Below are 15,740 nucleotides of genomic sequence, written 5' to 3'. Positions count from 1 at the left end.
AATACACAGATGAAAACTTAATAACCCAGATGAATTGCACTGTGGAGAAATGCTCACAGATCTTTCAAATAGCACAGACAAATGAGCTCCACTAAGCAGCACAGAGCAGTTATGCACGTAAATGCCAGGACTGACAGGATCAGACTGATTACAACCCACAAAGTGAAAGGTAAATCCCTAAAAAGGCTGAACAGCCAATCATCACAGTTTCAGAAAGCAGGGAGGCTCGGTGCTCAGCTACAGCAATCAAGATTCCGAACACAAAATATATACACACTGTATCAGTCTTGCAGCAATGAGATCCTAATGTCCAAATAGTCTTAGGCGGTATTCTATGTATATGAACAAATACTCCTTCTGAACATATGGGACTGGAAAAACTCCCCAATGCAAAAAGGATGATGACACCAATATATTTTAATATCAAGGAGATATATACTCAAAACCGGAAAAAACTTCAAGATGATGATATTCAATAAAAAATAGTCTTTGATAAAACAACCTAAAATATATCATCCTTAAAAATGATGCTTCTATTATATCCCAAATGGAAGTCGCTGCATGAAAAGAAAAAGCTTACCGGACCTGTGGGGACCCAACATACATGGCACAAAGAATATAGTCTAGCGGTGCGAGTGCCTGCTCCAGGAGAAATCCTATAGCACCTGGTGATAACAGGGATGGTATTTCACCTGGATGGTAGATGTCCTGTTGGTCATGGCTCTCACCCAGGACCTACCCATCACTGCCAGCACTCCCAATGACGCGCACTCGGCTGATGTCTAGGAAGCTCCTGCTCCATGTGCAACAGTTAGTATGAAGGTCCTTCACGCTACGGCTCTCATCCGACAGCTGCCACCTGTCAGCTCCGGCTTTTCGTTCCACTTGTCTCCCCTCAGATGATGATCATACAGTAATAAAAGAAAATTGTGTATAGCCACCGTTCTAGTCAGCTGCATGAAGAAGCGTTTCTACACTCCATGGGTCTTTGTCAAGGCACAGCTGAGTTGAAACTGCCCCCTCCATTTATGTTCCCTACAGATCTGCTATGCTTGTTCCTGGTATCAATTCAACATGCATATTACAGGGACACCCCATTGGAAACCTCCTCATATACTGTATAACTTAAACCATAGCAGAAATATATCTTATCTATTACATAATGCATATTACAGGGCAGTCCTTCATGCAAAACACCTACTGAAATCCTAGGAGAAGATATCCTGTATATTGCACAAAGCATATTACTAAGCAATCTTCAATGAAAGACATATAATACATATTAAAATTCTAGCACAAAAGCATCTCATATGTACTACTAATTACACCTCCAGCTTTATACATAGGTGACACTATACGTGTCTTAATTATTACAAAGTGGACCTCAGCCTAGTATCCAATCATTTTTATAGGCAATTGTTGATGCAGTAAACATACCAACACATTTATAATAGAGGGGCCTATTTATCATTACTAAAAATTCTCTGTAGGTAATTAGGTTTAGAACGCGCATGTGTGTGTCCCCAAACCCACCCCGCCTCCCTCACCCCCTGTCCCCCACTTACCTGGCTGCTGCAGCCGCCTCCGGCTCCGTTTGCTGTTCTGACACTCCCGGCAGAACACAGTGAAGTTTAGAAAGTAAAAAACTTTTTTTCTAAACTTTACTGTGTTCTGCCAGGAGAACACAGTGTTTGAACAGCAGACGGAGCCTGAGAAGTGACCAGAGTGAAGAAGGGAGCCGGCAGAGGACCCGTCCAGCTGACAGCAGATAAGTATAACCTGCTGTACGCCACCTGAGAGTTGTGTAGAGCAATACCATCAAATTCCGAAAATACATAATTTTTAGAATTTGATGAATAGCCTAATTTCCATTTCCCCATACTAATGTACTAATGTATGGGGAGTGTGGAAATTAATGCAGGCGGACATGAAAACTAAAATAACGGTAATTAAGGAAAATGTCCTCAAAACCGTTATTTTATGTTGATGAATAGGCCCCAAAGTATTACATGAACCACTTCATCTCAAAATCCCCATTCAACCCTCTCGGTTGTAAGGTTTTAAGTTCATGATTCCACTTCATCTCAGCCATAGCAAACATGGTTTTTAAATGACCTTGTTTCCGGTTTTTTTCAACACATTCGATTACTTTAAAACTTACTATGGGGCCTATTCATCAACACTAAAATGACGGTTTTAAGGACATTTTCCTTAATTACCGTTATTTTAGTATTCATGAACACACTTAACACAGGAGATATCACTGATCTCTCCTGGTTAAGTCCCCCTGCGTTAATTTCCACACTCCCATACATAATTACATTAGTATGGAGATATGGAAATTAGGCTATTCATCAAATTCCGAAAATTATTTATTTTCGGAATTTGATGGTGTTACTATCCGCCACTCCCAGGTGGCGTATAGCGGGTTACTCCCTCCTCCAACTCCGTCTGCTGCTCTGACACTGTATTCTCCCGGCAGAACACAGTAAAGTTTTTTTTTTTTTAAACATTTTTTTTTAACCACTTAACTGACTATTTAAAAAAAAAAAAAAAAAAACGCTCCAAAATTGTCGTGTTTTTTTAATGAGTGAATTAGGTGAGGAGCATCCATTTTAACTTATCCAAAATGGTTTAATTAAAATTTTTTTTTTTTTTTTAAGATATGTAAAAAAAATAAATCGTTTTTTAAAATAACTGAACATCGGAATATCGGAAACATCAGAAACATTGCGACCATTGTGACGTTCAATTTGAGACCGGATACAGGAACCAAGTATGTCAGGGGCGTGAGGGGGGGATAACTTACTTTTCCCAGCGGTTACCCAGTTCTGCAGGCGCTGGGTAGGGGGTCCTGCTTTGCTGACCGATCAGCAGTGATCGGCAGCACAGCAGACAGAGGGGGAGAGGGTGCTGACAAGCAGAGGGACCGGAAGGTCCCTCTGAGAGCAGCAGCTGCGGGAAGATGCTTTTCCTGCAGCAGCCCTCATGTTTATCTGCCTGGATGAAATTTTACGTCCAGTACAGATAAAGAAATGTCTGGTGTGGACTGTAAATTACGTCCATGCCAGGCAAGTGGTTAAACTTTACTGTGTTCTGCCGGGAGAACACAGTGTCAGAACAGCAGACGGAGCTGGAGGCGGCTGCAGCAGCCAGGTAGGTGGGGGACAGGGAGGTGAGCGGAGGGGATGGGAGGGGGCAATTTTGTGAATGTAACAGCGCATGCGCAGCACTGTATCCAGCTGCTTTTCTAAATAGATAGTTATGGAGAGGAGGAATGATTAATTCCTCGGGTAATTAGATAGAACTCCATGCGAGTTTAAACCTAATTACCTCCATCAATTTTTTTAGTAATGATTAGTAGGCCCCTCTATCATTGATTGAACAACCGTGTGAAGTGTGAAGACTGTATGGCGAGTTTCTAGCCCCTTGCGAACATTCCTTAGATGTTCAGAAATCCAAATCTTAAAAGGACGGCTAGTTCTGCCAACGTACTGCTTATTGCAGCTAGATTGTATCACATATATGATATCACTGCTGTTGCAAGTTAAAAATTGGTTAATTTTATAAATCTTCTTAGTGACACGTGATGTGAACCTTTCTATTTTACTCCCTTCACTGCTCGCAACATTTTTACACTCCAAAAATGTGCCACATCTAAAAAAAAGCTTTAGAGGTGATTCTCATACCCATTCTGTTTGGTGGTGACATGACACTTTTAACCAACAAGTTTTTTAAATTTGGTGCTCGTTTATAAATCACCACTGTTTTTTCTGGTAATTCATATTTAAGGATCGAATCCACCTTCAAAATATGCCAATACTTATTTAGAATAGCCTCCAACTCTCTATAATCCTTATTAAAAGTGGATACGAAGGAAATGGAGAAATCTTTTTCTTGTTTCTTCAACTTCTTTACTAAAATATCTTCCCTTTTAATCTTATTTATGTTTTGAAGGGTCTTATCTATTACATCCTTTTTACATCCCTTCTCCAGAAATTGTTCCTTCAAACACTGTATCTGTTCCCTATAAATCCCCTCATTGGTACAATTATGTTTAATCTGACAGAATTGACAGTTGGGTACTCCCCTTAACCAACTTGGGTGATGGCTACTGTCAATGCTTCTAAAAGAATTACTATCAGTGGGCTTAAAAATTTTTTTATGCAAATCTTCAAATCCTTAATATACAGTATACAGTTAAAACTAAAAAATTAACTTGTACCTCACTGATAATATAAGTCAATACAACACCAAAGGCATTATTGTCCAGACTCTCCTGGAAGGCATAGAATTTATTTTTACCAATGCTCCATAGTAATATAATATCATCTATATATCCATGGTACGCGAGAAGGCCCACCCCCATTTCCTGCCATACATGGGACTCCTCCCACAAGCCCATGAAAATGTTCATGAAACTGGGGGCGATCCTAGTCCCCATCGCTGTACCATAGCACTGAATGTAATGGCAATCCTTAAAGGTAAAGTGATCATTTACCAAAATAAATGTAATACCCTCTAGAATTAAAGAAATCTGACCGTGTGTGTGCACCATAATACCACTACTCCCCTCCCTTATCAGCTGTTTTAATGGTAAGCTCTTTTCTATCCTTAAATGTTTATATTGCATCTCTCTCTGCTTTAGAAATGTTAGATATCAACTTTCTGTTTTTTTCTTTTTTTTGTAGTATCACATATTTTTGCTAAATCTTCTTTAATTAATTTCGCATTTGTCTTTACAAAAGTCCCCCTGCTGCCTATAGGGTTAAAAGTGGACTTTCTCTGGAATTCCCTCTCTCTTTCTTGCTATGGGACTCTTCCTTCTCTGTTTTTTTTTTTATGCAAGAACCTTTTCAAGGACAATTTGCGCAATTTGTATATCAATCAACACTTCCAAGGATTTCATATTATTTGTTGGGGCTATTCAACAATTTTTTTTCCAATTCTGTTAATTCATAAGAGCTTATATGGTAGATCTAAAGGTGCATACACACTAGACGATATGCTCCCTGAGCGATATCGTCTAGTGTGTCCCCAGCAGGCTGTGCTCAATGTCGTTTATGACATTGAGCACAGTATAGCAAATAGGTGCGGCCATAAAACGGTGTTGAACGCCCTCGTATTAGCCACACCCGAGATGGCCGCCACCGCCGCTATAGCTGTCCGCATCCCCCTCACAGATTGGAGACCCCACACAAATCCCAATTGATGTGAGGTAAGCAAATCCGGCAGCATCACCTGCAAGCGATCCGCCATTATCTTAGCAAGTAGTTTGGCATCAGTATTTAGCAGATTTAGGCGTGTTTAGGCGCGAGAATGGGCATTCTCCGACTAAACTTCCCGTTGCGATGCTGTTTTCCTGGCGCTAAGGGCAGAAAACAGCATTGGACTTTTGTCGGATTTCTGCTCGCATCCCAGGAGGGATGTGAGAAGAGATCCTTGGTCGGGTTTAGCAGCACGATGAATTGAATAGCTCCAGAAGCTGATTCCCCGCGCTATTCACTTCGCGTTTAATAGAATTGAGCCCAATGTGTATATATAATGTATATATATAAATTGAGAGTGGTGTTTGGAGGGAAGGACAGAGAGTGGCAGATTTCCAACAGTGGCCGCTTAGTTTTAAGGTAGGCGCCAGCAATACCTTCCATGGAACTAAACACACCCACAGCACAGGCCACACCCCTATGTAAACCGCACCTACACCACATTGGTCATGACCCCACATCACCAGTCACACTGCTGTGGCACTTGTCACACCCCCAACAGTGGCACACAATAGGCCCCTCATGAATTTCAGCTCCAGGCCCATGTGGACGTTAATCTGGCACTGTCTGTGACACTGCCGCCAGTCCTGGAATGTCAGGACATTGTGGTCCTTTACTGTGAGGGATTGTGCTCTATGGTAATGGTAGAGAATTTTCTCTTTTGCCCTATAATCCAAGAATTTTGCAATCACTGGCCTAGGTCTGCCTTGCATTGGACGATTATCTGAACCTAGTCTGTGGGCTCTCTCAATTTGAGGTGTAGAGAACTCTGCTGTGATACCCAAGGCTATAGGGAGATCTATGCTATTACTGGAGCTGGGCACCAGTAATAGACTCTGGAATACCAATGAATCGGAGATTGTTCCATCTATGACGGTTCTCCAAGTTGTCTATTTTATCATGCATCTCCTGTATGAGAGTGTGGTGAGAGGAGCCCTGTTGGTGTACCTCCTGTAACCTATCCTCCACATCACTAGTGCTTTGCTCCAATGTAATTATACGAGCTGTATGAGTATCTATTTTGGCCAGAGTTGCGTCTAATTTTGCATTCATATCATCTAAATGCTTGACAATTAGAGGCATCATGATTTGGGTAATTTTTCTGGACATATCTTCAAGAGGAAGGCACTCTAAAGCAATAACCGGTAGAGAAGGAGAACCAGACAGTCCTGTTGGGTCCTCGGAGCCGCTTGGAGTAGAAGCAGAGGAATTTTTATTGACATTAGCCTTGTTTCACTCCATCGTGACTGAGGGTGAATTTATAGGTGGGGCCGATTTTTCAAAGTGCCTTGTATTTGACAAAGAACAGGTCAAGGCAATTTAAGATACGCACCTCCCAAACGTAGATCAATCTGTGCTTATTGTTAGTGAAAATGACAAACCCTCACATAAAAAAATATATATCTCACATCTTACAACAGTTTTAGTAAAGCTGGGTTCTCAAAAGAAGAAGATTGTATTATTAAACAGTACAATACAAGCAAATACAGAGAAGAAAGTTGCAATTACATATCTCACCACTAGATGGCAATGCAGGATTACAAATAGAAAAATCTTTGCAGCACAGACTGAGCTAGCAACTTAAAAAAAAAAAAAAGTCACAGACTGTATTAGCATCCCAGCGGTATATATTCCTCCGTTCTCAAGGAACTGCAGAAGGTGTTCAGACTAAAAGGAGTAATGGGAATGGAGATAGAGAAAATGGTTTAAGAAGACCAGGGGTGGAAAAGAGAAAGGCTGGGAAAGCAGGGATAACATACTAGGAGGGAAGGGATTAGAGTGAGAAAATAGAAATTAAAAAGGCATTAACAAAAGTGGGGTATGACACATAAGGTTAGTACCAAGATAGGGATAATCAGCGACCGTCTCCACAGTCCTGGCAATCAGGTTGTCTCAGCCAGCCATACGGGTATCCCAGAGGTGCGGCCAGCATGTATAGAGCCCTATCTTCAGCAGCAGCCTCCTGAGTAGCGCTAGGCAGACCGGTAGGATGGCCAAGTGCAGCTCTCGATGACCCCCTCTGCGTAGCAGATCCTGCAGGAGACCAGAATCCGCAGCACCGAATCAGCCAGCGACAGCAATGACCTGTGGCAGCAGATGAGGAACCACACCCCCGACTCACCGACCAGCATGCCAGGTGAGGAGGCTTGGAGGGACTGCCCCAGCAACCAAGGCCTGCAGCAGGGGCACAGCTGATCCAGCGGAGGAGGAGAGTCACCAGCCACCCCAGGATTAGAAGAACACGTTGATAAATGAAGGATGCTCAGTCTAGGAGTGAGTGCAGATAGCAGGCTTCTATGGCAGAGACCATCCACCGAAGCCAGTAGCAGCCAATAGTCTTCCTGCAGCTTGGAGGTGTCTGGACATACAAGGCACACTCGGAATCTTCAGCGCTCATCCGCTGGTAAGTAAATGAGGCACAATCCGGATAACTTGTAGTGAGCCCAGGGAGAGCGTGTCCACAGCAGGGACCGGCCACCAAAGCCAGTAGCAGCCAATAATCTTCCCGCAGCTTGGAAGCACCAGGACACACAAGGCGTGCTCGAAAACTTAAGTGCTCATCCGTGCCACGGGGTCCTGCTAGTGCCAGGAGATCCCCACAGATCCTAGGTGGTGTCAACAGTGCTGGGACCGCAACAATCCAATGGGCAACAGGTAGGTAACACCCCAAGTTCAGAATCCACACAAGGGATACTTCTCAAGTGAAGCTAGCAACATTCAGGGTGAATTCATGCCAAACAGGCTCTTGGTGGTCATGCAGGCCATCTGGTTTGATGGCTAGACTCCGGGGAAATAACTATCGCTCCCAGGTAATATTGGTATCCCCAGACTCCCGGGAACACTAGGAAGATACCAACAAGCCTTAAATTGGTATTGTGTGAAAGGATGTCTCAAGATTTAGATTTAGAAGCCCCACAGGGGGCTATCCATGGGGATTGAGGTATTTGCACCACGCTGATTCCATCTTTATACATTCTGTGGATTTCTTCCAGCTGACTCCAACAAGGGTGAGATACAATTATATGCTGAATATTGTATCCCTTTTCAGCCAACTAAGTATCCTTGCAAGCTGACTGCATTTTTTCACGTACGGGACAATCAATTATTATATCCACTCTTAAGTGGACCACATCTTCATAACTACAATTTCTGTGCTGTCAGCGACACTTTGACTATTCATCTATGTTCGCTTTTAATATTGGGATATCAAGAGATTAACATTGCAGATTGCAGCCCTCTATTTGTCCACATTTAACCACAGTGGACACAGCAATTGTGTTGTTTATATATGTGTTTTTATAATATTTCACTTGTTTTTTATTTTTAGAGTTTTTTATGGTATAATTTGATTAATGTCTTTATATTTTTTTGATTGTTTTGATTATTAAATGTGATTTATTGCATTGCTTTTGGGCATTTTTCTAGAACACACATTTTTTCATCACATTATTCATCACTCCAGCGCTGTTCATCGATTCAGTTTATTTGTTTTTTTTTCTTGTTGGTTTGCTACCATTTTTTAACAGCTGCAGGGGGATAATCTACTAAGTGTCTCCAGTCAGCGCCTAAGGCTATATTTATAGTTTTCCTTTTTCTCAAGATTTAGGGCCTACTGCAGGGAGCCAGACTAAAAAGCGGCCATACTAGATGCCCCGCCCACCGGAAGTCCTATTTTATATTTTTAGACCAGTTTTATCAGCAAATCTGTGGGACTGTAATGGGGACCACTTTTGCCCCTAGTTTTGCTAATCTTTTTATGGGATGTTGGGAAAAAAAACTATATTTATAATAACAACCCATTCAAGTAAAACATTAAATTCTATAAAAGATATATTGATGACATTTTAATTATTTGGGAAGGATCAGAATAACTTTTTAAACAGTTTTTATTTTTTATCTCTGACAATAATATGAACCTCAAATTTACTTCCAATTTTAAAGCTAAAACCATTGAAATTTTAGATCTGATTTTAATAGGGGAAGATGACAAGATTGTAACAAAAAACTTCATCAAAGGAGAAGACACCAACAGTTATTTGCACTTTAAAAGTTGTCATCTTAATAAGTGGAAACATAACATTCCATACTCCCAATTTCACAGGATAAAAAGAAACTGCAGTAATGCCGAAACTGTGAAGAACAAATAAGTGGATAGATTTCGAGAGAAGGAGTATCCAGAAAACCTCCTGATTGAAGCATCGAATAAAACAATTGAACCGGAAAGTTTTATTGGAATATAAAACTAAAAATAAACCAGAAAACCAAATGGTCCCCTTTATAACGGCATTCAACGGACATGAGAATAAAATCAGACAAGCTTTTAAGAAACACTGGACTATTCTCCTGATGGACCCCATACTGAAAGAAGTGTTACCCCCTAAACCGCAGATTATCTTCAGGAAATCCAAAAACCTAAAAGAAAATTTGGCCCAAGTAGGTTAAACAATGACAGTCCCAAACAAAAAGATTCACTTCCAAGTTGTGTGGGATGTTATAAATGCGGCCAATGTAACATCTGCAAATTTGTACACCCACAAAGGAAAACCTTTACCAATTTTAACAGTTCTAAAGAATACGGGATTAGAGAATATATGAACTGCAATTCCACATCCATCGTCTACCTTCTGGAATGTACATGCAAGATGAAATATGTAGGGAAAACTAAGAGACACTTAAAACTAAGGATACAGGAATATTAAGAACAAGGTAGAAGGACATGCCATCTCAAAGCACTTTACAACAGTACATCATTCGTAACCGGAGGAAATTATGTTCAAGGCTATCAAACACGTTAAACTGGGAGAAAGAGGAGTAGATGTGAGCAATCTACTATCAAGACGTGAAATGTACTGGATTCTTTAACTCAATACCTTGGCCCCTTTGGGCTTCAATGAAAATTATGAGATAGCTCCCTTCCTATAGGACCAACAGAACACGGACGAGGAGGAAGGTGGCAACATGAGGTAAGAGTATAACGTCTACAGTCATACCACTGTGTTAATGCCCAATCTTGTCCAATCTTGGAAGCTAAGCGTAGTTGGGCCTGGTTAGTACTGGGATGGTAGACCTCCTAGGAATACCAGGTACAGTAGATGTTATAACCCACATGTGAGTGAAACAGTCTGGCGAAGATAAACTAAAGGGAACCTTTATCCTTGAACACCCAGTGAAGAAGACCTAAAAAGGGAATCTTTAACCTTGAACATTCAGTGCAAAGACTATATACTTACGTACCTTGCTGATAAACTACACTTAACTTTATCCTGAAAGAACTGCTACCTTTTGAATCATTTATAGAGGGCGTGGCTACCCGGTATATCATCTTTTAATTAATTTTATGAACATTATTCTATTACTTTTGATAATTTTACTAGTTTTATGCTGTGCTTTAATCAATTATCCTATTAATTTTTATGTTGTGCCCCAAGGTTAGATGCACTAATATATTTATGTGAATAATACCTTATATGGATTATAATTACAGTATTTTCCAAATTATACACTTATTTATGCTCCAGCTACTTTCTATGTAAAGCATTATACACCCATGATAATATGATGTAAATCACCGATTTTTAGCTATAATTAATAATAACACAGGTGAACTAATGACTTTTTATTATTTGATTAGATTCCTAAATAACCTCCACTAAAAACATCTATCCTGATGACGTTCATGGACCGGATGGGCGGATATGGCGTCCATAACAATCTCCATCGTGCTGATTATATGGAGAAGTAAAGATGGCGCCTGATGTGGCGCCTGCGCACGGAGACTAAAACACGAGGATGACGAGTGCGCGTGCGCGAATAACCGAGATGACAACAGGAAATGATGAGTCGGATGGAGGAAGAGACCTACGTAGAGCATCCTGGCGGAAGTGACGTCGCGGCCAGAGAGAGGACCGGGCAGATATAGCGAGACGCATATGCGGAAGAGACGCTGTGGCCGGAGAGGGGACCGGGCGTATGTAGCGAGACACATGGACAGAAGTGACATTGGGACCCAGAATACAAGTTCACCGGGTTCTTTCACCAGATACAAGCTTCTAATGAGATTTTTGCCATTATAGTTATAGCAGCCACTTGCTCTCTTGTTCCCATATGTATGACACCATATTAACATGTGTTTTTAACATTGGGTGATTGGGATGGAGACGGGAACTGGAAGTGATGCCTAAATATGGATCCAGTCAGTCCCTTTTCATGGGGTATATAAGTAGAGATACCCCAATGAACAGTATCTCCTTGATGAAGTCTATATGAGATTAAGGGCCTGATTCAGACCCACTCGCGAGCGGCTGTCGACTCGCAAGTGGGTCGATGGTGTGCACTGCGCATGCGCACGACGGAGGGAGCTTCGTCGTGCGCATGCGCGAGACGCGACGAGCGAAGGACTTTCCTTCGCTCGTTGTGTCTGATCAAAGGGGGCGTGCTGTCGATGTTGATTGACAGCACGCCCCCTTTGGTGGGTGTGCCAGGGGCGTGCCTCCCAGACGGGGGCGTTCCCAAGGGAACACCTACCGTCAGAAGCCGGCCCCACTGACATCACTAGTGATGTCAGTGGGAGTGATTTTGGCTCTGATAGAGCCAAAATCACTCCTGGCCTTGCGGTTGAGAAACTCAACCGCAGGCTTCGGTTCGCAGTGGCGATGGTCAAGACCATCGCGACCATCACCCTGCACGCTCGTATAGGCTGTGGGTGGTGACCCACAGCTATACGAGCGTCCAGGAGGACGCTCCATAATTATGGAGGTGGGCCCTGATTCAGAGCGAGCGCTCTGGTCAGAGCGTCCGGCTCTGAATCAGGGCCTAAGTGCATTGGGAGCCTGTATTACTTGCTTCATGAACTTTTGAAACTCAAATAAACATTCTTTATTTTATTTTTCTGCTGCTATTGTATTTATGTGAGTTCATAGTCAATCAAATTGGTCATAAATGTTTTTATTCACTTTTTATGTTTTCACCCATAATAAATTGTTATTATTTTTTATATATTTATTCTATTTCTTATTGTTACACTTTATTCTGAATATCACTATTATATACGCATATATTATAAACACGCAGGTCGCTTTGCATCAATTACACTACTAGCACAAATATGTAATTTATCCCAAGTTACCTGGAATTGGTTAGAGGAGCATTCCGGAGAGTTCCGACGAATGGTGTGGCCACCACATTCACCCAACATGAACCCAATAGAGCATTTATGGGATGTGGTGAAGAGGTCCATTTGCACTCAAGATCCTTCACCCAGTGTCGGACTGGGGAATGAAGGGCCTACCAGGGAAAGGCAGTGATAGGGGCCCATATATAGAGGTGTGGCCAGCCTCTAGAGGGGGTGTGGGCAGCCTCCACAGAGGCTTGGCTAACCATTAGAGAGTGCATGGACTGGGCCCCTTAAAACGTTATATATAGTAAATACTACTAGTGCATGTATGATAATGTACCAGATCAATAACAGCCATGCATTATAGAAAATACACCATAGTCCTGTGCAGTATAATGTAACATATGTATAATGTATAGTTCAAGTGCACAGTCTTGAACCTGATCAATAGAGGAGGGTGTGGGCCCTCAGGCAGTGGGGCCCACCGGGGGATTCCCCTGTACCCCTGTGGGCAAGTCTGACCCTGCATTCACCTACAAATATCAGGGATATGTGGAAAGCTATCCAGATGGCATGGGTCAACATCTTTCCAGAGGTCTTCTGTCCACTTGCCACTTGTAGAATCGATGCCACTGTGAGTTGCTGCACTTTGACGAGCTAGAGGAAGATCTACAGTGTACTAGGCACCGATCACATGACTTTTGGCACCTCAAAGTACATTACCTGCATGGTGGCCCTTTACATATTGGCTGTGTCCCTTAGAATAAATGAGCCTGTAGATATAATCTCAGTGACAGCTCAGCCTCACCCTGTGTGCAGAATGTGACCTCACTGGTATCTGAGTGTCAGAGACTTCGCTTTCATTTCTCTCTCCTGCTGACAGCGATGGCGTCTGCTGATCTGAGACAGGAGCTGGACTGTTCCATCTGCCTGAGCATTTATACAGATCCTGTAACCCTGAGATGTGGCCACAACTTCTGCCAGGTCTGTATTGATCATGTGCTGGATACACAGGAGGGGTCTGGAGTTTATACCTGTCCTGAATGCAGAGCAGAGTGTCAGAAGCGTCCTGCACTGCAGAGGAACATAACTCTGTGTAACATTGTGGGGAGTTTCCTGTCTACTCGGCCAGATCAGGAGGAGACTGGGATCTTCTGCACTTACTGTGTGGACTCTCTTGTACCTGCTGCTAAATCCTGTCTGCTGTGTGAGGCTTCTCTGTGTGATAAACACCTGAGAGTACACAGCAAGTCAGCAGAACATGTCTTATCTGATCCCACCACTTCCCTGGGGAACAGGAAATGCTCCGTCCATAAGAAGATCCTGGAGTATTATTGCACTGAGGACGATGTCTGTATCTGTGTGTCTTGCAGTTTGGCCGGAGAACATCGGGGGCACTTGGTGGAGACACTGGATAAAGCATCTGAGAAGAAGAAGGAAAACCTGAGAAATTTTCTGCAGAAAATGACCAAAAAGAAAGCAGATACTGAGAAAAGCATCCAGAGTCTGCAGGAGCGCAGGAGAGTAGATCATAGAAAAGCAATGGGTGTAACAGAGACAGTCACTGCCCTGTTTAGAGACATCAGGAGACAGCTGGAAGACCTGGAGAAGAGAGTCCTGAGTGAGATCTCCAGGCAGGGACAGCGCGTTTTACTCTCAATCTTTGATCTGATCCAGCAGCTGGAAATAAAGAAGGATGAGCTGTCCAGGAAGATGCGTCACATTGAGGAGCTTTGTAACATGTGTGACCCAGTGACTGTCTTACAGGAACCAGACACCGGTGACTTGTGTGATACTGAGGACACAGAGAGACATGATAACCAGGTCCATGGTGCAGGAGATCTAGGTGTGGGTCTCATCTCAGGGACATTACACACATTATCTGATATAATAACAGGTATAAATACAGGGATCTATATGCAGGAACCTACAGACATATTACTGGATGTAACCACAGCTGGTAATTATATACAGATATCAGGTGACAGGAAAACTGCATCATTGTCACATATAAACGAGAATCACCCAGTAACACCAGAGAGATTTCAGTGTCCTCAGGTAATAAGCACCAGGGGATTCTCCTCAGGGCGACATTACTGGGAAGTGGATGTCAGTAAATCAGAGCAGTGGAAGGTGGGGATGTGTTATCCCAGTATAGACAGGAGAGGACTGCAGTCAGTCATTGGTAATAATAACAAGTCCTGGAGTGTGTGTAAGTGGTATAATAATAATCAGTACTCAGTGATACATGACAGTACAGTGATCCGGTTACCTGACAATATCCCCGGTGACAGAGTGAGGATATATCTGGATTATGAGGCAGGACAGATGTCCTTTTATTCTCTGTGTTACCCCATCAGACACTTACACATCTACACTGCCACCTTCACTGAGCCCCTTCATGCTGCATTATGGGTAGGGGACGGTAGTATAACTATATCTGGGGGAGTCAGGAGCTGGGAGAAACTGCCATAAGAAATCTGTTGCCATAGACACTGTCATTATATATACAGTATATATAAATATACATGTCTGTGGGATTTTTTCATCTCTGACTCACTGAGAGCTGTGATTGGCTGCAATATGTCTATCAGCCATTTGCTGTATCAGTACTACGCTTGCTTCTATTGGCTGTGATGTATATTGTTATGAGGTCTCCTCCTACTGGGAATTGTAGTCCCCAGCTATGTTTTTCCTCCTAATACAAGATGAGTTGGACTACAATTCACAGCATTATTGCTTTACTGTATTAACTTGACATTTGTCAGAATCCACAGTAATAACAATAATTACAAATTTCTTGTATGTTGTTATTATTAAAGTTGATTTATAAGGTGCCCCAGTTCTCTGCAGTGCAGGGCAGCGGGAGAAAGCAGGGAATATATATAACAGGGATGTACAATATAGGCCAGATATTCCCAAACGCGGTCCTCAAGGCTCCCCAACAGTTCAGGTTTTAGAGATATCCCTGGTTGAGCACAAAATCAAATTGACTGAGGTACTAATTAAGGGTCTCATTCAGAGCCGCTCGTAAGCGGCCGTTCGCTTGTTCTGAGCGATGTTCGCACATCTGCGCATGCGTACGGGTTGTAATACGCATGCGCGAACCAGTCAGTGCGGCCGAAAAACGTTTGTTCGTTATATAGCGAATGCCTGCTATTTTGAGTGACAGAAGGAGGCGTATGTGGGTGGTAACAGAGGAAGGTGCTTGAAAACGGGGAGTGGAAATCAGAACGCAGGCGTGCTTAAAGGTCAAAACGGGCGTTTTATGGGTGTGCATAATTAATACAGCAGCGTCATTGACCACGTCACTTGGTTGTTTTAAAGGCTGAACTGCTCGCAATATAGCGGTAGGAAAA

At 42.6% G+C, this 15,740-nt stretch overlaps 1 protein-coding gene and 1 pseudogene across 2 annotated transcripts in view; both read left to right on the top strand.

The window, feature by feature from the left end:
• The window catches only part of LOC148479191 (E3 ubiquitin/ISG15 ligase TRIM25-like), a 41,053-nt gene extending 26,197 nt beyond the window's left edge, over positions 1 to 14,856 (top strand). The window contains exons 1-2 of one of the 2 annotated variants that reach the window (XM_088454876.1): positions 6,067 to 6,076; positions 13,238 to 14,856. In XM_088454876.1, the coding sequence (XP_088311002.1) occupies positions 13,267 to 14,856 (1,590 nt within the window). In that variant the 5' untranslated portion in view covers positions 6,067 to 6,076; positions 13,238 to 13,266. Of the gene's footprint in view, positions 1 to 6,066; positions 6,077 to 13,237 lie in introns of those variants that run through there. The other variant, XM_088454875.1, reaches the window with a different exon arrangement.
• On the top strand, positions 10,245 to 10,363 carry LOC148479192 (5S ribosomal RNA; annotated as a pseudogene).
• Positions 14,857 to 15,740: the final 884 nt, after the last annotated feature.

The sequence above is a fragment of the Taudactylus pleione genome, unplaced genomic scaffold, assembly GCF_031769625.1.
Source record: "Taudactylus pleione unplaced genomic scaffold, aTauple2 ptg000634l, whole genome shotgun sequence".
Lineage (NCBI taxonomy): Eukaryota > Metazoa > Chordata > Amphibia > Anura > Myobatrachidae > Taudactylus > Taudactylus pleione.
Note: the sequence above shows the minus strand (reverse complement) of the source record. Positions and strands in the feature narration are given on the sequence as shown.